Below are 25,563 nucleotides of genomic sequence, written 5' to 3'. Positions count from 1 at the left end.
AATATGCTTTTCAATCTAAAATGTTGTGGGTTTTAGTTGGGTGTCACGTTCATGCAGAACCTAGATATGAATTGGAGGATTATAGTTTTGATTCTCTTCTTGGATACAAACTAGCTGCTTATTAATGTACCTGTTTGTGACCCAGTTCTATAATGTTACTGAAGACATAATCAGAATGCTCTTGATGTTTTATATCATGAATCTTGCTTGTGATATTACCTAGGAGAGAAGCACCCTCTGGGGTTTGTGATGAGAATGACTTCCCTACCCCACTCTGAATTTTGAGGTAGAATGGGCAGAGTTGATGGAAGCATGATGCAAAGGGAAAGCTTTCAGTAACTGTTTGTTGTAATTGTTCTTTAATTTGAGGCAAGACCACTCTCAGTGGCAAGATTCACTCTACCTAAGGGGTTGTTCTTGTAGATTTAGAGATAAAAAATATTTTAATAAACTAAGTTTGTGTCTGGGCAGCCTGATTCTTCCCTTCTCCCACAACAACTCAGGATCAAAGACTTGCTTCTGAGTAGCACAGGGGCTTCAAGAGTTACACTGCAATTGACTGCCTTCCCTCTCCACTCTGTGCAGCACCAGCAACAAAGGAGAGTTAATGCTGCTTGCAGCGGTATACTGACCTTCCAAGCAGGAGCATGCTATGGAGAACACTTCCTCCCCCACCTGTTGCTCCTATTCTAGCCCCCCAAACTAGTATGGCATAACTCTCATGGAGCTCCAGCAGAAAAGGTTCTGTGGGGTTGCTAAGAGGGGGAGCATGTTGTGGAGCCAGCATTTGCCCCTTCCTGTGGCTGCAGCTAAGTTCTTGGCCTCTGTTCCATTTGAAAGTGAACAGGCAACTGTAATGTTTAATTTCTTCCCTCTACTACCAGGATAGGGTCTCCTATTTTTATTAGCTGCTTCTACACTAGCAAATTCTGAAAATTTTGTATTTTCACTATTGTAGCTCTGCTGGTAATAGCAACCATGGGATCACTAGTGTAGATAGTAAAAAGATCTTTACTGTGGCAGAGGGGGGTTCTTGACATGGTAGTTAACAATGCCTAATTCCAGTCTACATTAGCATCTCAGTGATCCTGCTTAATAAGGATAGTAACTTTTTACTGTTTAGGTGCACCCTCTATAGCCAAGACTTTAGTTCGTCCTCGTCACTCCCACCTCAAATTTACAGGCTGCTAGAAGGGGTCCAGTAGCTTTACTCTGTCACTTTCTTCCTCTCTTCGGGTGGTTGAGGATGGTACTATTTTCTTTCTCTTGGGAGGGAGACAGCACATGCACGTAGATTGGTTTGGTATGGAGACAGCGGGGATCAGAACTTGGATGACAGGCCTCCTCTGCTCTGCGCAGTGCACATGTTGGGCCTTGCAGGACAGAAAGTGTTCCTATGATCCTCACTCTGCCTCATGTACTCACTATGTACTTCAGGCAGAATGAGGAATGTAGTACTGAAGTGCAGGGCAGTTTTGCATATGTCCACTAGCCAACTTTATTTGCCATTTGGGAGAGGGTGAGAACATTTTCAGTCCTGAAGCTGTTGCTTGGCAAAGCTGTGCAGGCGGCCTTAGATGTAGCCTACAGATCTTCTTCATTTATTATTCTGTTTTGTGCATCATATTAAAAATAAATGAGAAGTAACTGTCACTCCTTACGAGTGCCAAACAAGCTTTATGCTGTCCAGAAGAAATTAGATGCACAGCTTTGTGAAAGTGTTCACTCTGTTTCAGACTAAAATTGCTATTGAAATAATTGAACTTAGTTCCCTTCTTGTAAGAGGTGCTGGCTGATGGCATTGGAGAATGAAGACCTTTGTTTAGCCACAGAATAGATACAACATGGGCATTGGAAATGAACATTTTTCCATTTGCCTTGCGAGTTTGTCTCACCCTGACCTAGAGTGAACACCTCCAGGTGTGACAAGACAGTTCATTCTTGATGGCCCATCCAGTTCTTGGCACCTCAGCTGTGACTGCTACTGAGGGTTTCAGTGGCGGTCATTTCTGGGATATGGACACCTGGGTTGAGACTCAATTTAACTTCATGTAGGCCAGCAAACATGTTAGGTCATAGCTGTGATTTCAAGTAACTCTCTCTGGATTCAGTTCTAACCTAGATCTGAAAGGCTCTATCTAGGCTTGGAAGGTTTAGATTTTTATCTTTGTGAAATTAACTGAAAAAGACAATATTCAATTATCTTGTATATTTTTATATTTATTATTTCACTAGACGGGAGAAATATTTCGTGTTGAAGATATTTTAATAAAAAGTAGTCAAGAACAATAACTGATTCAAAAGTATAGATTTTATATTCATCACATTTCGTGTACAGAAAACAATCCCTTATTAGCCTTTCCACCCCCAAAATAGTTTAGAATGTTTTCTTCTTTTTTCTTTGCTTTTGGGGTGGAGGGGGATGTGGGCAATTACCCCCACTAATTAGATTTTAATCCTTCCAAATCTGTCTTTATCCCATTCAATCCTTTGAGCCGTCTAGTCCCCAGTTAAATTTTATTAGATTCCAGGACTCCTGTGGTACTATATATGACACAGTCCATGTTTATCTGTCTGCATGTCTTCCTAAGAGATGTTAAAAACTCTGCTTAAACAGCACTCTGTAAAGCTAATATTTTCTAATGTGTGGTATGAAAACATCTGGCAGAAATAAGAAAAGCAAACTAAGCTACTGTGTTTAACCAATAAATGAGGGTCCAAAAGTGCAGTGACCAAAGTTTAATTATAATTAGTGGGGGTGTGTGAAATTATTGTTGGTGTTTGTTTTCTCTTTTTGATGCTGATAAAGTATCAGCGCTGCTATTAAACTCCCAAGATGCTGCAACCTGGTGCGTAATATCTCAGCATGACTCCTGAATTCATTTTGCTGTTTTTTCTATGTTGTCCCAATTCAGTGATATTGCTAATGTTTTTCTGATTTAAAATGTGTTTTCCCCTTTCAACCAGTGTGATTTTTTTTTTTTTTTTCTTCAGCTGAAAACCTCATATGATCTAGCTTTATTTACTGGGAAGTATTGTGATTAAGCTGATAGGGTGTGAGGGAGACAATTGGTACTATTTCCAGTTCTGCTGTGGACTTGTGCTGTGACCTCAGGTGCATCATTTTGCTAACTGTAAAACAAAATGCTCACCTGTGTGAAACACTCTGAGATTTATGGGTGTAAAGCACTTTATGAAAGTGGCATTATTTGGTAGAGAACTGTTCTCTGGAGAGGACAGTAAAGGGATGAATTCCAGATGCCTAGAAAATGTTGGCATGGGAAGAGTTTCCATTCTGTCATCTGGTCCTGCTAACCAACCTGAACTCTGCATTGTGGAATCTGTCAGACATGAAGTTTAGAATAAAAGGCCCAGCATAACCTTAACTGTTAAGCCTTTCTTGGAAACATATGAGTAAGCTTGGGGGTAGAGGAATTGTGTGTGTAAACCAGAAAAATGGCTGTATTCTCTTCCACATTCTATTGGCAATGAAATTCAATGCATTTGATTACTCTTATCCACACCTGCAGTAGCATATAGTAAGAATGAGGCTTTGGATGGATCTCTTTCAGCCAAAGAGAAATTAGAAGCTTGCCTTAAAAGGGATGTTGACTGGAAAAAGACACTCTGAACAGCTGTTTTCAGTACCTGTGAAATCGCAGAGATGCTTCTGTGGAGGGGGATGAACCTAGATGAACCCTCAAAGTATTTAATCTGTTAACTGAAGCAGTTGTCATGTGTTTATAGACCTATCCATAGGGTCAAGTAATTAGAATAGACTTGGAGCAGAATGCACAGCCTTCTGACCTTTCCCAATCTGCACATGTCTGCTGACCCACAAAAAAAGTAAAATAGCATAGTTCTGAGCTAGTATTCTTAATTGAACCAAATAATTACCCAACCTTGTGGATCAGTTGGATCTACTGGAACATTTAAGATGGTGAGCAAAGCTACGTGCTCTGATGGTAGCTCAGCTGTTCCTCAGCTGTTTAGCTAAGCGTGCTCTCTCATATTTTGGACCTCAGTTGTCATCTTCCTGCCCACCCCCAAAATATCCTGTTGCAGAGTATTTTTAGATCATATTTCTTAGGGTCCATTAAAGATCATCACTCAGGATTCTTAGTTTAAAAAAATGTGAGAGGCAGCATGGTCCAGTGGCTAGAGCAGGAACTTAGGGTACCTGGGTTCTATTTGTGGCTCTACCATGAGTTGCTATGTGATCTTGGACTAGTCAGTGGACCTCTTGGGACTTAGTGTCTCCATCCCACCTCTTAAAGGACAGTGAAATCCCAGTTTATCTATTCCAGTCACCCTGTGCCCTTTGCAGAAGAAGTGCTGATTATTTACAGAGCACTTACCCCAACCTCTCTAGCTCAGCGGTTCTCAAACTGGGTTGGGACCCCATTTTAATGGGGTCAACAGGGCTGGCATTAGACTTACTGGGGACCGAAGCCTGAATCCCATCGCGCGGTGCCGGGGCCAGGGCCAAAGCCAAAGCCTGAGCCCCACTGCCTGGGACCGAAGCTCAAGGGCTTCAGCCCTGGGCGGCACGGCTCAGGCTTCAGCTTCAGTCCTGGATGGGCTACAGGCCCCCCTGCCTGGGGCTAAAGCCCTTAGGCTTCAACTTTGGTCCGTCCCCCACCCCCCCGCCTGGCACAGCTTGGATTTTGGCTTTGGCCCCTTCTGCCCCCCCCCTCGCTCCCCCTCCCCCCGTTCCTTCCGCCCGGGATGGTGGGGCTTGGGCAAGCTCAACCTTTTGTCCCCCCTCCTGGGATCATGTAGTAATTTTTGTTGTTGGAAGGGGTTCATGGTGCAATGGAGAGAACCCCAGCAGGGAGTGACAAAGTGAAACTAACCAGGATTGTATCACTTGCACAGTGCTGCTGCTTCTGAGTTGTAAACTTAGTATACTTGTTCTGAAAGCTGGTCTCCATGGTTTTCTGACTAGCTGTGCTGTAATTTTTACCCAGACCAAATTTCAATCTGCAGTTGAGTTCAGGTGGGATTTGTAGTTTGTGAGATGGTAACTACAATGCCTGGCCAGGAAAATGTTCTCTTTTCTGAGTTACTTGATAATGGATTGTTTGATAAATGGGGCTTATATGCATAGATAGATTGCCATTACTTAAAGCTTTTTTGGAAGGGTCTGGCATTTTAATGGTAAGTGTGAGAGTGCTATTGTTGGCTGTTAATAGAAATTAGTGCACTTCAGAAGTGGTTAGTTCCTGTGCTTTAATCTCTTTTTGAAGGAAGGAGTTCCCACAGTTCCATGTGTATGTAATGATGGAGGGTGGGATGCCTTTGAAGTCTATAAAAATGAAAAGAGCAGTTACTGTAAATGGTTCTGTTGTCAGTGCTGTAGGTGATGGGTCATTGGGCTGTATTGCATTTTAGGGGGTAAGAAAAGTGGGAACTAATTAGTGAAGGAGGAAGGTAAGGCTTAAATAGTCCTTTCATAACAGACACTTTCTCTCTTCTGGAGAGGTGCAATGAATGGCTTTTAAAGCAGTTGGTATAGCTCCTCCACTCCCAGCTCTTCCTAGTAGGAGCCATTGTAGAGTGCTGTGGGTGAAGCTTGTAGTAATTTCAGCCTTGGTCTCTCTTGGACAAAGTTGGTATAATGGTTCAGGAGATCTCAGGCATTCCAGGCTTGGCCGTCTCCCAGCATGGAATGGTGCAGGGCACTGACTAGGAGAAACTCTGAGCTACTCCAATTTTGCCTTCACCTCCTGATTGAAAATTACAAGTGTGTATCTCTACACTTAATCAAGAACCCTGGTCTCCATGCTGGAGGTTTCATTTAGGTGGGGAGTGCAGGACCAGGTGTGTACAAATTGGCTCTTCTAATCAGAGTTTTAATTAAAACCTGGCCCTTTGTATGGTAATGATTGACATGCTTCAAGTTGTGGAGCTGTCCTGAGCAGAAGCTACTCACACCGTTGTGCCATATTATGGGAAAGGTTTGATGACCAGTAATCTCACTTGAGCTAGCCCTGATGTGTGTGGACTCCTGGTGACCAGTGATTGTCCGTTAGGGAACCTACTCAACCTCTAGTTCCTAATGATAATTATAAAATTGGTTTAGAAATACCCACATCTTGATCAGTCAAAAAATGTAATCAGTATGTGACTAGCCAATGTTTAAAATTTCTTTTTGAAACATTAATTACAGTGTAAAAAGAAGCAGGGGTTTTTAATTAATCATTTAAGTGCTATATTCAGATGCCATATGCATAATTGAAAACATAAATTTTGGCCATAAGCATTATATTTTTCTACCCCACCCTGAATTTTTAAGTGATGAATCATGCTTGTTTTTACCCAGAGGAGGTTACACCTGGTTGTTCTGCTGCACTTTTACTTGCTTGTCCAAAGAGACGGGTTTTATGTTGAAACCTCCCCCAACTCCCAAAGAAAGCAAGATTTGAGTGTATTCTGATCAACAGTGATGCAGAATTCCACCAGGAATGTAGTTAGTGATTGATTTTCATCTTTAATCACTTACTGAAATAATACATAAGGAGTATTATACAGATTTCTGCTTCACGTAGCCTGTCTTCAGTTTTACAAACATTGGCTAGATGCAATGGTATAAGACTGATTGAAAAAAAGTTAATTGTATTGCTGTTTTTCAGTTTATATATTTCTCTTTAATATTTTATCTTCACAGGGCATTTTCGTTCCCCTTTTTTTCCAGTTGTGATCGTTAATCAGGACTGAGCACTTGGGTTATCTGATCTTGTGTGGTTCGGTTTTTTTTAAAGCAGGTAAGTTGTATTTGTTTTGTATGCAATATCCTTAGATTTTTAAAAAGGGAACCTGGGATAGGGGGTGGGGGGAAATTCCATCATGTTGAACCCTATTGACTCCCACATGGTTCATCAGCAAGTTTGGGATCTTTAGACCCAAAGCACAGCCCTCTCCCTGTCTGCCACTTGAGTTAACAGAATAACTGGTGGTGTAGTTATTCACTGTGGACCAGCCACTAGAATAAGATGAGAGACAGTTGGCCAGTTGGAGTCACAACTTATTTATTAAAAACAAAGGAATCCTGATGTGAGAAACATGGGTTCGATTCCAGGTTCTTAAGGGGAGTGTGCTCTAGTTGATATAAACTCTCTGCTCCTGTGTATGTGCCCCCTGTCTCTCCAGCTCCTGCTCTGTTTCCCCTTTAGCTTCTGATTTCCCTGCATTCAAGTCAGGCAGCTTCTTCCTTCACCACACTGCATGGGCAGCACAGCTCAGGAGGGTGGACAGGGAAAAGAGCACAATGACTGTCTTCCTAGTCTTAGTTCCAGTGCCCAGCACCAAAGCAGGCCCTAGCAGCCAAGAGGGAACAGATCCAGGAAAAAACCTGCTCAGCCCCTGCAGCCCAAGAATGGAGAATACTTTGTTACTCTGGGTAGAGGGAGTGGAGTAGTGCTTGCACAATTTGGTTGATGCATAAGAGCTGTGTGGGGATGGAGCATGCTCAGCAAAGACAAAAATCTTAAGGAAACTTAGCTGTCAAACTCTTAACAAGCCATTCTAAGCATGTGCACACTGTGATTTTCAGGAGCTTATAACTTGGTCCAAATTTGGCCACATTTCATGGGGACAACAAAAGGCACATCCCTAACACTGGGCAATCCCCTGCCAAATTTCAAGTCACTGCTCCAATGCTTGAAGGCACTACAACTTCTCGATGAAATAGTTGTAAGTATTTTAATAGGCAAAACAACATATTTTCTTCTAACCTCATTCTTGGAAATGGCTCAACAATTTTAGCTGATACTTTAAAAAAAAAATCAGAATTAGGCAAATAGCTGGCATGGAAAACTTTGGCATGAATGTCTAAAATTTGACACATTTATAAGCAACTGAAAAAAGGGTCTTATAATGGAAAGTATTAGATATGGCTATAGTTAAGATTCATCCAGGCAGCGTTGTCAGGCAGAGTCAGAATTGCTCCCTATTGTTAAACATAAAGTCAGTTGTACTACTAGAGAAACAGTTGCTTTTTATTTAAAAGAACAACAGCACAATTACTTTATGAAAATAAAAAAACCTAAGAGGGCTAATATCTAAAATACTGGACTAACAGAATTACTGAAATTTCTTTAGTAAAAGTTCTGTTATGGAGTCCCAAACTTGCATCTCCACAGAAAATAAGTCCATTGAAGAGCAATGAATAACATGAGAGCTCACACTTTGTAAAATTCTAATTTAGGTATCTCAGCCAATTACATCAAGATAAAATCCTAGTGCCTTGCCTACACTAGGCTTTTACAGCATTAGCTGTCTTGTAAAAATGCATCTTTTTTTTCCTCAGTGTTGTCATGACCTAATAGATCTCATTGCTGAGAGATCTTTTTTGATACTCCGCTTAAATTTTCATTTGCTCAGTTTCATCCCATGACTCTTCAATATGCCCTCATGGCTCACCTTAAACAATTCCTCTCTTGGCTTAGATAAAATGGATATTGTGTTCGGGCACCGTTCTCACACATGCTTGGTTGTTGCTAAACCAGGCTCTGTTTAGTTTTTCCCTTTTATCACTTTTGATGCTTTTTCAATTCTATATTTTTTTACCTTTTTGAGGCGAGTTAAGTGACATGCTCTACTGTGTAAATGGTCTCTCAAGTGCAGAACAAATCTAGAGATAACACTGTTAGATTGTTTACCTTTGATTCAGTTCTGACTTTTTGGAGTCTTAAAAGTTGGGGGTGCGATTGTTTATAATTACTCCAGCACAAGCACTTGTGAGTGGGAAAACTCATTTATGGCATTGGGTTGGAAGTGTTTTTTCTACACTTCTTTTTAGTCCTTGGTATCAAACCAACTCAATTTCTCTGCTGCAAACATAGAGAATGTTTTAATTCTAAATTCAGAAGTTTGAAATGGTGTATTCCCAACAATTCTCTTGGTTTTTGTCCTTGATCTTAGTGTGTTTTTCTCCTCATTCTCCCCATTCCCCTCAACCTTCTTCCTGTTTCTCTTCAATCATCTCCTTCCTTTTCATCCTATTCTATTTTTTTCTCCCTGTTTTGTTTCCTTTGTCCTCTCTCAGGTTGGGGTAAAGTGAAGAGGAGTTGTCACCCTTCCATGGTTAAAGATAAACTGTTGAAGTGTGGGGGGATTTCTCTAGGTGGGAGAGTGGGGCAGAAGTGGCGTCTCCCTGGATGTTTGTGCCACCTACTGGTAGATAATTGGTATAATTTTATCCACATTTAATATGCTTGAGTGTTAGCATTTCTTGGCATTTTTAGGCTTTTGTGGGGAGATTAAACTCCTTTAATTTTTGGAGGATTTCTTGCTTTCTGCCCCACTGAAACATCTGATTTACCCATTCAGGGGTTCAGATTATGAAAGGACACTTGACACCCTGGGTAAATGAAACCTCTTTCTGTACTGACCTGCTACAAGCTTGCTCTGTCATCGTCTTCCAGGTTATTGGTGTATGAAGTGAATGAAATTGGCCCCATGTTGATCCTTTGAAGGACTTGCTTGCTTTTCCCTTCTCAAACTACTGACCCACATTAGGGCCTTGTCTCTGGATTCTGAACCAGTCAGTCTATTGATGCTTGTTCCTGTACTGGCTGCACTGGTAGATGGATGTGTTTGATAGCCCTTTAAACTAACATGGCATCCATAAAGCCAAGCACAGTATTCTGAAATCTAACCTGCTGAGAATCTGTATGGTTCAAATGTCAAAGTGCATAGTGAAGCCTTTTACAAAAATGGTCCAAAATCTGTAACCAGGAGAAGAGAAAAGAAATGTGGGTATGTGAAATGTTTCCAGAATGTTTTTAAAAAAGTGAATTAATAGAAGGGTACAGCAGTTAATGATGGCATTTGGTTCTGAATCTCAGCCTAGCCAGTTAAGATGTCATCCATGGATTTCCAAAGCTATCCCACATCCATACTTTTTAAGATCAATGATGTGAAGATCAGACTTGTTTCAAAATCATGTTAGTTTGTAGGCTAAAGTATTGTGATCTCCCCAATGATTATTTCAGGTGTGCTTTCCAGTCCTCAAATGACTGCAGTTCTGTCTTTATTTATTACTTGTAACTGAATCCTAATGGCTTGAATTTAATAGTTAGGCAGCAGGTATGTTGATTCTTAATTTGTGCCATTGCTCAGCTGCACTGCTGTTAGCTCTGGTGGCCTTATAGTATGACTGACTGGTGCAGATTGTAAAAGCTGGGACAGCAAAAATGAGTGTCAGCTGTCTCGTGCTATTCTACAACTTCAACTCTCTGCAAAACCCTTCCTTTTAATAGAGCTTTTCAACCATAAATACAAAATGAAGGAGAAAGGAATGGGGCAAAAAAATTTCAAGGTGGGGTTCTTAGAGTTCTAGAAGTATGAAGAGCAGAAGACTGTGTGAAGCCCATTATGGGTCATGCAGTACAGATCTTACCTGTGCAGTGTTTGATGCACACTGCAGATAACAGTCCATCCAGATTGGGCGTCTAGGTGGGATAAAGTGGGAGAAACTTGTGCTGCTGCTGTCTGCTTTTTTTTTACAGGATAAATAGGATTGAATCTCCTTGGCTGCCAATCCAGCACCTTTCACTAGTGTTAAATTCACCTCTTTGCACAGCTGTGCAGTGGAGAGTGATTCAGAACCACTTGCACAGTTTTTTCAGTGTCATATGGATCAGTTAATTATTATAAATGCTTTAATTAGATTGCCTGTCTCATCACATGCTTATTTATTCTCCGTTGTTCACTTTCTTTTCACAGTTCAGAACAGTGGAATGTGTGGCATTTCAGTATAAAGTTACTGACATTTTGAATGGAAAAACTATTCCACCTTTTTAAGAGAAGAAATTATAATTTTTTGATGTCATTGGATTGTGTGTGTTTTTCTGCCCTCCCCAAATCATCTGTTAACTCAATTATAAATGAAGTCAACATTGCATATTTACCAGTTGCTGGTTTTCAAATATAGCCTTCTACATCAAAATCAGCACAATGCAGAACCTCTCGCTGGGAACTTTTTCAAGTAGTGTTGTTGAAATTATAGTTAAATCTCAGGCCTGCATTTCACTGGCACCTTGGCAGTACTGAAATAAAGTGGGTGGTGAGGTTTCTCCATTACAGCTACTGCTTAAGTTTGAATAATTACTGAGTCATCCAGGAATGCCAATATATAACCTGAACTCTTTCCACATCCTAATTATTTTTTCTCTTTAAAAGTTATAATTAAGGAGAAAAGGAGAGGTCTGACTTGCTTTAGAAAAAATTAAAATAAAAAAGCTTGTCTAAACCTGGTGCTCCAAATTCTTTAGCAGTAGTGCCTTGATGAATCTGATGTGTTCCCTGGATTACTGAAACCTGCCAGGAATCACAAGGCTGACAACTCAGCACAGGCCGAATTTAGAGAGTGAAAACTAACTGCAGAAGGTAGTACTGGGGACCTGTCTGCTAGATGTGCAGTGTGGAGCAATACCAGGCTTACATCTCCATGAAGGAATTCCCTGGTGGGGATTAAGTTTCTGTGATGCACAGGTCTGGAGCCAGTGCACAGTAGCTGTTAGTTTGCTAGTCTGTTTCATGAGTGAATATTGTGTGAAGCATCTTAATTTTCAAAACAACTTGTACTTAAGAATTTATTGAACCTTGACTCTGAATGAACTGGTATGCAGTGTGTGTATTCATAGTAATAGTGGATTATAATTGAAAACATTTACTCTGTGGGTTGGTAAAAGTACCAGATTATGGGATTTAAGCAATTTCAACCTACTCCTGCAATAAAATGAAGTGCTACTGTGGGCATACATGGTGGATATAAATCTCCAACTGCTATTTCCATAAAACGCTTCCTTCTGACAGAAAACATAAACAATTAAGTAATATTGGGAAGGAAATTTTAAGGTATTCCACTTCCTACTAAAAAGCAACACATCAGTTTTAGAAATTTATAAAGAAGGATTATGTATGGATTTTTTTCAGATTATAAGAACAGAAATAGGGAAAATGACTTGGGGAATAAATTTCACCTGACTTATGTTTGACTGTAGAGCTAAATAAACTTGAATGATGTACGCGCTGCATCCTGTCTCCACCTTTAGTCATGGTTATTACAAAAAAGTCTATAGGCAGGTGAAGTTAAATCAATTGGTATTAGAGATGATTCTTTCAATTTTTCTTGAATCCTATCTTCTCCCCTTAGATTTAAAGTCATGACACGTGCTAAGTGAACTGATATTGACATGATCAGCAATGTGGTGGTGTGTTTGAGTTTCATACTTAAGGCTCAGTCCTGTGACCTGCTGAGCATTCTCAACTTTTTGAAGAAAATGAGATGGAGATGCCCAGAATCTTGCAGGGTTGAGCCCTCTGTCATGAGGTCAGTAGATGAGCCTTTTTCTATCATGGTGTCTCTGCCTGTATAATTTAATCCCATGTACGTGGTGTGAGGGGATACATGGCTACTCTGTGCCCTTCCCCAACCACACTCAATGGCTCAAGTGTTATGGAGGTGCAAACTCTGCTCAGCCAGCTCCTGCTGCCAGACTTGTGATGGGTTTATTTTCCAAATCCACTGTCTGGTTTGTTTTTTACAGTGGAGTGACTCGGGCCTCTTTTTGCCTGTCAGAAGTTAGATTACCAAGCCATCCCAGCCTAGTTGTCAAACCAACTCATGAAGTATTTTGGCCTATGGTGAAAAATAGGTGTTTTGGAAATAGAACTCTCCAGTTATGCATATCAAACCATAACTATCAGTTCACTTCATTCTGGTTTCTTTACATCTGCAGGAGTCCCAGGAGCTGGGAGGAGGGGAATGAACCGTGAGGGCGTCCCCGGGAAGAGTCCGGAGGAGATGTACATCCAGCAGAAAGTGAGAGTTCTGCTCATGCTTAGGAAGATGGGATCAAATGTAAGTTTAATGGAGTCCTGAAAAAGTATCAGAACTTAACCACCTCCTACTTCCACCCCATCATGGAATTTGTGACCAACTGGGATGTTCCCATTCCCTGTCCCCAGGGTTAAACTCTGTTAAATTCTTTTAAGATGGGTGGAGGGGCCACTTGTTCTGGAATTCACTTTTGCAGGACACATTTTGGTCATGTCTATACTACGGGGACAATAGCAGCGTAGCTATGGCATTGTAACTATGCCAGCATAATCCCATAGTGGAGAGACAGTTTTACAGCAGCAGAAGGGGTTTTTCCATCATTGACCCAAGATCTAAGTGCAGGTAGAGATCACTGATTCTAGCACTAGAATAGCAGGGCTGCAGTGAATATAGATATGGCTCATACACCCAAGTTTGTATAAATGGGTTTATAGTTTTCATAATTTTTCAGGGAATTCATATAGTCTTTGTAAAATTAAAAATTGTAGATGAACTGGTTCTGATTAAAAAAAGATGTTAAAAATCTTAAAAATTGGTTTTTTAAAATATGAATTGTAGGATTCTGTATTGATTGGGTCCCACTGATTTCTATGTACAATTCATTCCGTTAACAAATAAAAAGAAGTCTCTAAGTGCAGCCCCATAAATTTTCCTTGGGCTCTAACATTCAAGCTAAGTTCTTTCCCTCTTGCATGTCATCAGCAGTAATAGGGTACTCATACTAGAGATCAGAAAATGCTTTCAGGTATACTGTACAATTAACCTCATTTAGATTTGCACAGTGAGGATATAAATCTGGAGACATTGAGGAAAGGAAAAGTCACTCCATCCATCCTTGTGATAGTCCACTTTTCAGTGAGTATGGGTTGTGGGATTGATACTCTCTGCTTTTGAAGTGTAAGACTCTGAAAAATCAGAATATGGTAGCAAAGGAAGAGTTGGGTCCAATTGGAGTTAGATGCTTTAAATGAATTAAATTTAAATTGTACATGGACTGATATGGGGAAGGCAGTGGTATTTGTCAATAGTCTGTTTCCTGCTATTCATCCTTCCTTTTTTTGCACATTTCCAGTTGACTGCCAGTGAAGAGGAATTCTTGCGGACATATGCAGGTGTAGTGAATAGCCAACTTAGCCAGCTTCCTCAGCACTCTATTGATCAGGGTGAGTACCAGCAAAGGGGAAGATTTACCAGTGCTTTCAATCTGTGCAGCAGTTTTTCCTGTTTGTATAGGGCTTTCACACAGCAACACTGGAAAGAAAAACCTTTCTTTAAAAAAAGAAAAATGACTGTAAGTCCCCCCTCACTCCCCCCCCCGCCCAAATTGGCAAAACTACTTCGTAGAGGGGAGGTATAGTACCTGAAACTAGTTTTAACTCATTTCCAGCTGATGCTGTTCCTGAGGCATTTTGGTCTGATGCATATTTTTGGACGATGTACATGTTGAACAAAAAGGAAACCTTAATTCGGATACAATGATCGACCATTAGAAAAAGCATGCATCTATCTCCCTAGGTCTCTCTATTAATTGGTAGATAAGTGATCTGACTTGGTCTCAAATAAGGGAGATGTCACTTGAATTGATAAGAACTGCTGAAGTGGTTTACAGCCCACAGAAAACTGGCCATTGTCATAATTTGGTACATCTTCATTCTCTGAAGAGGCAAGAGCTGAATGATCTTTGCTGTCATGGAAAGAACTGTCACATTTTGCTTGTCATTCATGACACTGGTCATGATCTGCATATCCTGGTGGATTCATTTGCCCTGTGCCTGCCAGGCTTCTAATGTCTACTTAATCTTTGAGCATAATCTCGGTAAGCATTGAGTTAGGTACCTGTATTTGGGTAATTACATTCCAACCTACATAAATCCTTCTTGTAGTCTGAGAAATACACAGTTCATTTTCTGACCTAAACTGTGGAGGAGTGTTACCATGCACTGTTAAACAGGTGGCTGCATCTCAGTGATGAGTGATGTGAATCCTGGATGTATTTGGGATCTTTTAGGATGAGCAGTTTTATAATAAATAGTATTGTTCATTGCAGTGTTGGTCCCAGGATAGGAGAGAGATAAGGTGACACCTGTCGGAGAGCTCTCTAGATCTCAAAAGCTTGTCTCTTTCACCAACAGAAGTTGGTTCAATAAAAGATATTACCTCACCCACCTTGTCTCTGTCAATATTATTCATGACCACTTAGAACACTGAAGGCCAAATTCTCCCAAATTGACTGAGAGCCATGACCGCCCAGTATCTTCTGTTCATTCTTATAACTGTATTTGTTTTTGTTTTTTTGAGGCCATGGTTGAATTCCAGGTATGTGTGGTGCACCCAACATCTCTGCATCTGCATTTACCATACATGCTGTGGCTCATCTGCCTGCGCTAGCTGTGGTCTGAATTTTGTCACTATCTCTCTAGCTGGGACTGATCTGTGGACTATGTTATAGGTGTTAAAGTGCACAAACTGCAGTCCTGCTTTCTGGAAAGATAGAAAGGAGATACCCTACCAGAATGTGAGCTCAATGCTTCTGTGTTCATCCCCTTTCCTAAGGAAGTGCTAGCACATCGTGAATTGCCTTCTCTCACTGACCATTTCACCTTTCTCAAAGTCATGCGCAGACTTCTCTGGTGGTAATAATCTTGCGGAAAGATTTTCCCTTTAAATTGACAGTGTCAAGTAGTGTATGCCCAGAATGGTCGTGCTTCTCTTCTCCTGCCTACTCCAGAAAAAAAGGGGGTGAAGGATGGTCACAGAACAATAATGAATGGAAATACTTCATGACTTTTTAAGTTAAATTTCCCACTAAAGAAGTTTTTAAAGTTTTCCTGTAGTGATGCAGACTCAAACACAGCAGCATGGCACTTATACAAGAGTATCAGCAGGAAACTGATTAAACAAAGTCAAACAATAAGTGTATAAAAAGTAAATAAGCTAAGGTGTGTCTAGAAAAACAGATAAATTGTTTGGGATGTGGGCCCCCTTTTAGTTGTGTTTTATCTAATAACTAACACAGTGGTCTTCGATTACAGTAGTGCATATAAATATAAAAACGGGTATAGGAAACCCTTTAGAAGGGGGTACTGGGAAGATGAATAATTTAATGTTGAGGTTTATTCTTAAATGGAACAGTGCTTTTATATAATTTTGTAGTTAGAGGAACATGGGATTCAGTAGTTTTCTCTGTTCTCCAAACTGTTTGGCTGTTGTATAAGTGAAAATAAAATGGAAAAGTAGAAATAGATTTCTAACCCACACAATGCATTCCTATCGCTTGTGATGCTTTAATTAATGTACCTGCAAGCAGATATTTGATCACACTGAAGTGAGGGCTCACACAGAATAAATTGGAGTCGTTTAGCATCAACTCTGCCCTTCCCATTTACCCGAATATGTGAGCGGAGTAAAATGTTGGTCAATACAGGAGTCCATTATAAGACTCTTCAGGTAACTCAGAGCCAGCAGAGTGAGGTTGAATGCTGAGCAGTATGAGAAATCTTCTTATCTGATTGGGTTCCATATTGTATTTCTGTAGTTCTGTGTGGCAAAAGAGCTAGGATCTTCTTAAAAGAGCTAGGATACCCTATTGCACAGTATTTCTTATGCAATAGACTAATATGGCTATTAGTTTTGAGGGCCCAGACAGGTGAAATGGTCCCCATGCTTCATGTTAGAGCTGTTTTAATGTATATTGCACATTACGATTCAATAAGTTTCTAGATTACATTAAACTATTTCCCTGTTTCCATGAAGAACTGTGAAACATGATGATGATGATGGAGAGGAACACGTTGCAGTAAAACTTCCATATTTATTTTGATATATGCTAAACTATTCCTTGTGGTGTTTTCATTTGGTGATGAACTGTGTGTAATCTTATTTGGATGGTCAGGTTGCCTTATTTTTTTGTTTAGTCACTGGGTATGGGGCTGGCTCTTGGTCTCTTGAATCTTTATCAGAGTTTTGGTGGGAGGGAAATTGTCTGGCACTGGTGTAGTTGTCTAAACCCAGACCATAAATCTGTTCTGTATCTCACTGCCTCATTCTCCAGCACTCCTTTTGAAGGGTTCTGCACTGGCTCAACTAAGTTCATATTATGAGATCTGGGTTTGATGTGGAAGTTGTTGATGAGCCCTGTTACCAGAAAGCCCAGATTTTAATATAGAATCAAACAGACATTTAATATAATTAAGTCACTTAGAAAACAATTCCAAACACAACCTGCATAAACTTGCTCTTCAGTTTTAAATCTGCATGTTCATTCTTTAACAAAACAAAACAAAAAAGACCAGCAATTACTTCATTGCATTAAACCTCTGTCCCATGTTGGAACAGATAACTACTGACTTCTTTGCAGCTAACCTCCTTTATACTTCCTGCTGAGTCCCAGGAATCTCTGGCCATAGCCCTTCTCTCCTGGAAGTAAATTCCTCCCCACTGGTAATCACTGTGATCAAATGAGAGCCAGTTCTATCTTTGAAGATCAAATCCACCTGACCAGTTTTCCCCTTCAGCTTTTGGAAACCTGACCACAGCCAGAGAAATCCACCTTTTAATAGGAGAAAACAAAATAAAGGGAGAGATAATGGCTCACTAGCATGGCAAATTTGAACATGATGAGGTTAAGTAAAAGTGAGTAGTACGGAGAATAGGAGTTAAGTAAATCAGGCGTCCTAACCAACTCTCATTTGCTTTGAGGAACAAAGAGGGAGCTCTAATCTATCATATTGGCATGCGTGTTGTAAAATTTATTGGTCTAGACTTCGACCATCCCAGAATGAATTTCTCCAGTTAAACTATCGCACTTAAGTATGTTACCACAACGTTGGCCTTTGTTTCTTCTGTGGTATTATTTTAAGGGTACATGTCAGTTGTGATGGATTTGCCAGAAGTCACATCAGACATATTTATCTCCTGTTGTCATGTTTAGTGTTGCTGGAAAAAGGAAGAGTTCACTATGGCTTCAAAAATAAATTGATACAAATCCCAACGACACTAATGGCTTACTTAAAATCTAACATCTTGAGGGAAGCTCCCTCTCCACTAGATGGCAGTATCTCTTGCTGAAAACTTCTATTCTAGACACACAGTGAGGTACTTAAATTGTAATTTATTCTTCAAAACTTCTTAAAGGAATTTCTTTCTTCAGTTCTCCTCCTTCTCTTCTCTTTTATGGGATCTTCCTTGTCATGTGTTTTTTCAGCCTTTTTCAAAGCACAAGCAAAAAGTTTTTATTTAGGAAAAAGTATGTAAATTTTTGGGCCCACCTACAAAGATTTGGCAGCCAAGTGGAAGTCCTGATTTCTTCTTCTAGCAATAGGACAGAAGAAAGGTACCTCTCAACCTGAATTGTCCTATACCATCTGTACCATCTCCTTCTCCCAGCAGACAGACCAGAAGGGGTTGGAATTCATGGCCCAACTTCTCCCCAGCATATGGAGCAATGTGTTAAAAGCAACAGGAGTCTTATCATTCTAGATGATGCAATAGAACCAGAGAAGCAGACCTTTAGTGTTATACAAAACTATTTGCATCTCTAACCTAAGCATGCTGTAGAATTATGTACCATAGTTGGAATTTGTGAGAGCTGAACTTGCCAACAGGCATGTTGTTCTTAGAGGTTTGAGACAAACTCCTGGTTCTTCCTCCCTTCTGCCTATTTCCCTTGGAGATATGACTCTTCAAATGTTGTACAGACATTAACTAAATCTCTTCATGCTTGTGAAGCAGGGCAGAAAAGATCCCCATTTTAGCTGTCATGCAGTGGAGGCAGAGAGGTAAGTAATTCTCCCGAGGTCAAAAAACAGAGGATATTGAGATTAGAAGTTCTTAAGTCCTGAATGATACTTTATTTTAAAAAAAGACAAGAATTTAATACCTGTCCTAATATCTAGTTTGTGTACAGTATAATCCAGTAATGCAAAATGGAATAAACTGTTAAAATTGTACTTGTATTCTGCCTTTCATGTGACAATCTTAAAACACTTTGTCCTCTCAAATCAAGACGTGCTAAGAGGACTGTAGTCAACCATTGTTGTAACAAGCATGGTTCTGGTTTGATGTGGTCAAGACTTGTTTAATTGGAAGGGGAATTGATATCAACCCCATGTGCACTTTGCTGCCAGCACTGCATGCAGAACCAATACAGATACATAAGTTAACTGCTTTCTGTTCTATCACCTCATACTCCACAAATTGCCAACTGAAGTCTGTTTCCTTCCAGATCTTAGTGATGGGGATATCAAGCAGAAAGAAAAGATCATGATACATATTAAGCTGGCAGTTAAAACCACCTTGCTTGAGCTTGTAAACTAAGCACACACAGCATTAGACATTCAGGGAGAATAAATATGGGATCCTAAGGCTTAATTTTGTTCGTCGTTAGATTTGTAACTATGATACCAATAAAAGATTTAGATCAACTTCCCACACAATTCTAATGCCAATGAAAGTGGAAGCACCTATTTTCTCACCCAACTGCAATCCTGGAGCCTTAAATTTTTCCCCTGTCAGGTGAGTATTTTTTTACAGCAAGTAGAGATTATGCAATGGAATTCACTCTGCAGAGCAAGAAAATCTCTTTCCAACAAATGGAATTATAAGGATCCAGAAATGTAATGTGGTGAGAGAGAGAGAACACTTTATGGCCAAACCTTTTATGAAAGGGGTCCAGCCTCTGCTTGAGGATGGCTGCTCAGTCCAGGATGCAAGACTATCAAACATGCCCAAGAGGAGAGCTCTCCCCATCCACGGAAGACAGAAGAACCTTGTGCAGGATCTGTGCTAAGAAGAATGGGAAGAACTGGCTTCAGGTGATACCTTGTAAATTAGCAGCAGAGAGTCATGTGGCACCTTTAAGACTAACAGATGTATTGGAGCATAAGCTTTTGTGGGCATTATGCTCCAATACATCTGTTAGTCTTAAAGGTGCCACAGGACTCTGTTGCTTTTTACAAATCCAGACTAACACGGCTACCCCTCTGATACTTGTAAATTAGATTACTTCAGAAAACTCAAAAGTATGCTGAAGAAGTGGAAAGTCCAAGCGATCTTCTTAGAAATCCTTCCTATCCCACGAGTGAAGACAGAAGATTCTGGAAGTGAACCTTTGACTGTGTAAATGGTGTAAGGGTAGAGGGTGTTAGTTTTGTGGAACATTAGTTGCCCTGTGGGGACAGAGGGCTGTACAGTTTGGATGCCCTTCATCTCAGTAGAAGGGGGAACCAGTTTGCTGGGGCGACAGGCTGGCTAGACTAATCAGGAAGGCATTAAAACAAAAGGGATGGATGAAAAGAACCAAATGAGCACTCATTTAGCACAAAATCAAGATGTCAAGAACAAAAGTAAGGCACCAAGGGGCATGAAAAGAAGAAATTCTTTAATTGCCTATAAACCAATGCCAGCTAGCTTGGTTGCCATAGGTTCACCTGAGACAAGACCACTGAGGTCTTCCTTTTCTTGTGTTCCTTGGTAGCTTTCTTAATAAGGACCTGTCAGCCTATTTGAGCGAGGCTATTTTTGTGTCTACTGAGAATCACTCTACAACCAGGGTATCTAGTCTTGTGTGATGTTTACTTGCAGCATCAAGACGGTGCTTCAGAGGGAGTAAGCCCTGCTGAATACAAAATTGTTCCAGTCATAAATCTCCAATGAGCCACCAGTAATAAAAACTGAAGTTTAAATTACAACCTTGATAGTCGGGAAAAGGCTTCAGGGGATTACATGATCTGTCAGAAATAGACACTAATAATCTCCAACTGTAATCAAGAAACACCTTAAAATTCCTATAATACTATGTATTTAAAAGCTAGCCCCAAAGGAATAGACTCAGAATTTTTTCTGCAGTTTGCTCTTGTATTCCAAGGGGGAAAAACAGATCAAAATCTAGTGCGCTTATATCGCTCACTCTGCTTTCCAAAAACTATCCATTTATAAAACTTACAAACTCCTGTTCTAGGCTTAATCATGTACCTCATTTTACATTTGTGATTGCTGCTCCCCTGAGATGCCTCTGAAGGAATGTGCTATAAGGGTGAATTTTGCTTTCTTGACAGGAAATTGTGCAAGCCTCAAGTTTAGTTTGATTCTGTGTTGTTGTATTTCTCTGTGCAAGTCAGGCAATGAACTTGTTCCAATGATCTGTGATATACCACCCTTGTTACTCTAGCAAATGTCAAACCAAATAGCATGCAACTGATAATACTGACTTGATTATTCATACATTTACAGTAATGAATGCTATGAACAAATAAAATGTGCCTGGATATAGCAAACAGTTTTATAAAGGTAGCTGTGGGTGTGATGAATTCTAGCAATCAGATTAGAGTTCCGTATTTCAGTCCTTGTGCTGGAGTGAGAGTAGTCTAGGGCTAGCTCACCACTCTGTGCACTTTGACAAGCACCCCCACATGGCCAAAATTGGGAGATAATTTATTAGAACCGGATGATTAACCAGGTAACAAAGGGATTCGGCTTGTCAGCTGGGGACGGTTAAAAGAGAGACAAGGAGAGGCGGAGCCTGGAAGGAAGGGCAAAGAAGCCCAGGATCTCAGACGTGAGACCTCTCTCCCCACCGTCTCATCTTGTGACTAGGGGGTATGTTGAAGCTTGGTGATGGGATATGAAGCTGCATAAGGTGTAAATAAAGGACGCCATGGGTGAATTGACATAAAAGTGTGGGACCACTTGCAAAGAGAATCTAGGGTGAGGGAGCAAGCTCTGAGACAGTCCCCTACAAGACAGGGGTCATAGAGGAGGCTATTTCCTGCAAACTCCTCATCAAAATCTTGACTGTAATTGCAGCACATCTCTCCAGGTGCTGCTTCCTTAACATGGACCAGTGGCTATTACTGGTTAGAGTACAGGACTGAGAGTCCACACGCATCTGAGTTCTAGCCTCAGCTCTACCACTGACTGCTCTGACCCTTGGGCAAGTTCCTTAAAATCACTCTGCCTATCTGTAAAATATGATAAGGAAGAATTATTTCATAGGCGTGTTGTGAGGTATAACTAATGTCTGTGAAGTATTTTTGAAAGGTGCTAGGGAGAGGTGAAGTATTAGTGGAAGGGATGGAACTATGGGATGAGATGTCTCTTATCAGGAAAAACAAGTATGACTTTTATGAAAGCACCAGAGTTCTCTACTCCCTGACTAGGTGAAAGAGACTAAACTTTTTTGAGCTTCATGTCTCCCCCTCCCCACCCCTCACCATTTACATTAATGAGAAAAAAAGACTGCAGTATTCTACAGTTACGGTACTAAATGCAGCTGTAACAGTGTTGTAACCATATAATGTTGGCGCCATTAGTGTAGAGTTTTTATAAGTGTACATTATTCCTCTTTCACCACTCCAAAACATTTTGTAACTAAGTCTCAAGGTTTTTCTTCATGGGCTCAGAAGTCCTGAAAGATCTAAGGAACTAAGTAATTTCCATCCATAAATACATGCTTAGGAGGGATGTTGGTCTCCCTCTTCTAAGTTATCTGTTTTGATCTATTCCACACTAGTCCCTCTCCCCCCACTGCAGCAAATACTAAAGCAATTCAGACTGTAAGCTTCTTGTGTTTGAATTTGTGAGTTGATGGCTTTCCACCAAATCTCCATCACTCTTCAAATGTATCTTGCAGTGAAGTGTTCAGCTAAACATATCCTTGTAAAAAATACAGTATTTCCCTTTTCTTAGCAAATTTTGTTTTTAAATTGTGCTTGGCTACTGCTGTGTGGTTGAACTGGAAAACAGAAGCTGTATAGCTAGTAAGTACAGTACCTGGATTTAACTTCTAAGGCCTTGGGGACTACACCACTGTTCCTATAGCAACAGGAATGCCATGCTCTTCTTAAAGAAAGCAGGTCCCTTGGGGAGGACAGAGCTGAGCTGCAAACACACACTGGCTGGGTTAGACACACTATCTGGGTGTTAGGGTATTAAAAATAAACCCACAGTGTAAATTGAGGAGAAGAGATTATTGCCATGAGATTTGGGGTAGTTGCTGAGGAGGGATGGAGTTGTTGGCTAGAGCATCTCTTCAACTGAGTGCTTTTCTCTTTCTGTACACACATAGCTTGTCTGAGTCTATTCCTTCTATAAAGTTGAGTATTAGGGTGCCAGACCTGGGATTTAGGGAAAGGGCTAAACGTTGAAAGGTCTTTGAGAGTAGGTGACGGAGACAGGAGAAGAGGATGTGTAAAGGCTTTGAGCCAAGGAGAGAGACTTCTTTTTCCAGTTCTGCATCCTTCAAGTAAGCTGCTTGAGATATTTAACCCTTTAATCCCTAAAAGCTCCTTAGGTGGCTTAGTTTCCTTGTGGTTGCAAAGCATTCAGGGCAAAGGGGAATAGATTTGTTACTGAAAAGATACTTGAAATAGCTCATTAGATGTTGTAAAGTGTTAAATACACTTTTGTATCACTTTTTAAAATGCAAGCTTCGTATTTCTGACTCAACTGAATGTCTGGACAGTGTTTTGGCTTCTGTTATTGACAGGGCTGAACCACATTACACAACACATGATACAGAAAGTATGACTGACTCATCCTGAAGGGGTCTGTGACAGCAGCCTAATCATATTCGTGATTTATAGGGCCGGAGGAGTGTCATATTGAGTGGACTCTCTAGTAGAGCTTACTTTCTAATGTAGACACAGCTTGTGTCTCACTAGAACAATTTACCATGCATCACTTATGAGTCACACAGCAAAGATGAACAACTCAGGTAAACCTTGCTAAGGTGGAGTTTCCTGTGCTGAAGGACAGTCCACTTAACAATGTTCTTTGTCAGTCTTTTTGCTATCTCTTCTTTGAAACTGATTCCCACTGAGTAGCAGATCCACTTGCTGGAGAGTGTTGAGCTCAGTGGCTGCCTGCAGCCTTCCCTACAGTTCGGCTTCATTCACTAGTTGCTTGACCTTCAAGTAATTTTATTTGTGTTTTAGGGCATGTTTTGCCTGCCTTTTAAAGGGCCAAATGAATTCATATAATCAAAACAGAGATGTTTCCGTATTCAGCTGAACAAACTGAGGTTCCAGAGTGCTGGGAAAAGATGCTGTCACAGATGACTGGCCCACAAAGTGCCAAATTTCCTCCTCCTCCTTTGCCACCTACATTAGATTTTGTTTAAGAAATTACTCCGTCTTCCCACCAGCTAGTAATCTTCCAAATTAAGTGCTGCAATGGTGTTAAATCCAAGTACCATCACTGAGTGAGAACCTGCAAACTGTGCAAGATGCTGGAGATGGTACCCAACCACATATGTGGACAGGATATTTTGCCATTCTGGTTCCATCCATCCTCTCTCCCTGCCACTTCTATTCTTATGTGTCAGCAGTCTGAGTGAAAATGACAATCTCCTGTCTCTTTACTGATGTGGCTGGGAAAGCAGAGGCTGCTGTAATAGGCATGTATCTGCAATTGCAACAACTCCTGCCAGCCAGCAGGGTATCTTTCTTTGGGTTCAATTTTGAAACTGGGATTTTAACACTATTGCAGCAATCTATTTGGAAAGTTAATAAGGGGGAGACTTATCACTAGTGCATCTTAACGTAGAATATATGTTATTTAGGGGTAGTGTTTAAATATTAGGGCTATCAACCAATGTGTATAAGAAAACATTTTAAAAATAAAGTAATGGGGGTGCATACACCTACCTCGGCCCTGAAAAACTTTTGTTGATAAAGGTTCTGAATGTCCAGTCTTGTTTGATGAGGGTGGTTTTGGGAGTGGGAGGGTGGGACATGGAACAGGGCTCTGACGCTTATATTCCTACCCTCAAATACAGATTCATAATATGAGTTTGTATTTGAAGGCAGGAATGAGTGGCCAAGGACTCTGGAGGGTCTTGAAGAGAGGGGTTGCATGAGCAGGAACTGGAAGGTCAAGTCTGAGTATGTACCTTTCCATTGTTTGATATACCTTAATTACTGGAAGTGTAAATGCCTAATGAAGGATGTGCTCAATGTAAATATGGTTCAGGACCCTATTGTTTGGATCACAGGCTTTTGGCAAAGGTACATCTTAACTTTGAAAACTCTGTGTTGGGGTTTTTTCACGTCAAAGAAAACGTCCATTGTGAGAGCCAAGTTAGTTTGGGGCTGAGGGTCTGTTCACTAAGACTTCTAAGCCTTGTTGTCCTCATACTATATGGAAGCCCTTGCTCCATTCTCTAGAGATACTTGTCATGGTATGTGAATACAGGCTGCTTTGCAAACTTGTTGTGTTGTGGGTGGAGTGGACTTCAACAAACACTGCTGTCCCTTCTAAGAATGCAGGTATGGTATGAACTTTCCCTGGGCAAGTGTACCCAAACTTTCTGCTGTAGTATCTTCATACAGTCTAATGCTCCATAAGCAGGTTGTGAAGGGTGAAAGATCTCATGACAGGGTCCACTCCAGTTCTATTGCATATACGCTAGCTGTCCCTCTTTAGGAAGGATGCGTTCTTCAAGTGCTGGTCCTGATGTGTACTTCACATATGGATATGCATGTGTGCCATTAGAGTCTGGAGATTAACATGTAGTGTCCTTTGGCCCACACAAGTGCAGTTGCTCTCCTCATGCTCCAGACAGAGGGCGTAAGAGGTGGTGCAGGCCGATACTGCTCCAGTTCCTTTTTACCACTGCAAGGCCTGAGTTGGAATCCTCTGTATACAGATTTCTGCAGCTTCTTCCTTCTAGCCTGTAAATAGATATTGTAAATAGTTTTTATGTTAGTTATTTTTTA

At 40.6% G+C, this 25,563-nt stretch overlaps 1 protein-coding gene across 2 annotated transcripts in view; it reads left to right on the top strand.

Annotated features, from left to right (window-relative positions):
• Positions 1-25,563, top strand: part of CTNNBIP1 (catenin beta interacting protein 1) — a 52,437-nt gene that overhangs the window by 13,953 nt on the left and 12,921 nt on the right. For both annotated transcript variants that reach the window (XM_034753374.1, XM_034753375.1), the window contains exons 2-4: positions 6,671-6,767; positions 12,750-12,871; positions 13,923-14,013. In XM_034753374.1, the coding sequence (XP_034609265.1) occupies positions 12,776-12,871; positions 13,923-14,013 (187 nt within the window). In that variant the 5' untranslated portion in view covers positions 6,671-6,767; positions 12,750-12,775. The remainder of the gene's footprint in view (positions 1-6,670; positions 6,768-12,749; positions 12,872-13,922; positions 14,014-25,563) is intronic.

Source organism: Trachemys scripta, chromosome 19 (assembly GCF_013100865.1).
Source record: "Trachemys scripta elegans isolate TJP31775 chromosome 19, CAS_Tse_1.0, whole genome shotgun sequence".
NCBI classification, from domain to species: Eukaryota; Metazoa; Chordata; order Testudines; family Emydidae; genus Trachemys; species Trachemys scripta.
The sequence above is the reverse complement of the archived record's forward strand: the minus strand, read 5'-3'. Positions and strand labels throughout refer to the sequence as shown.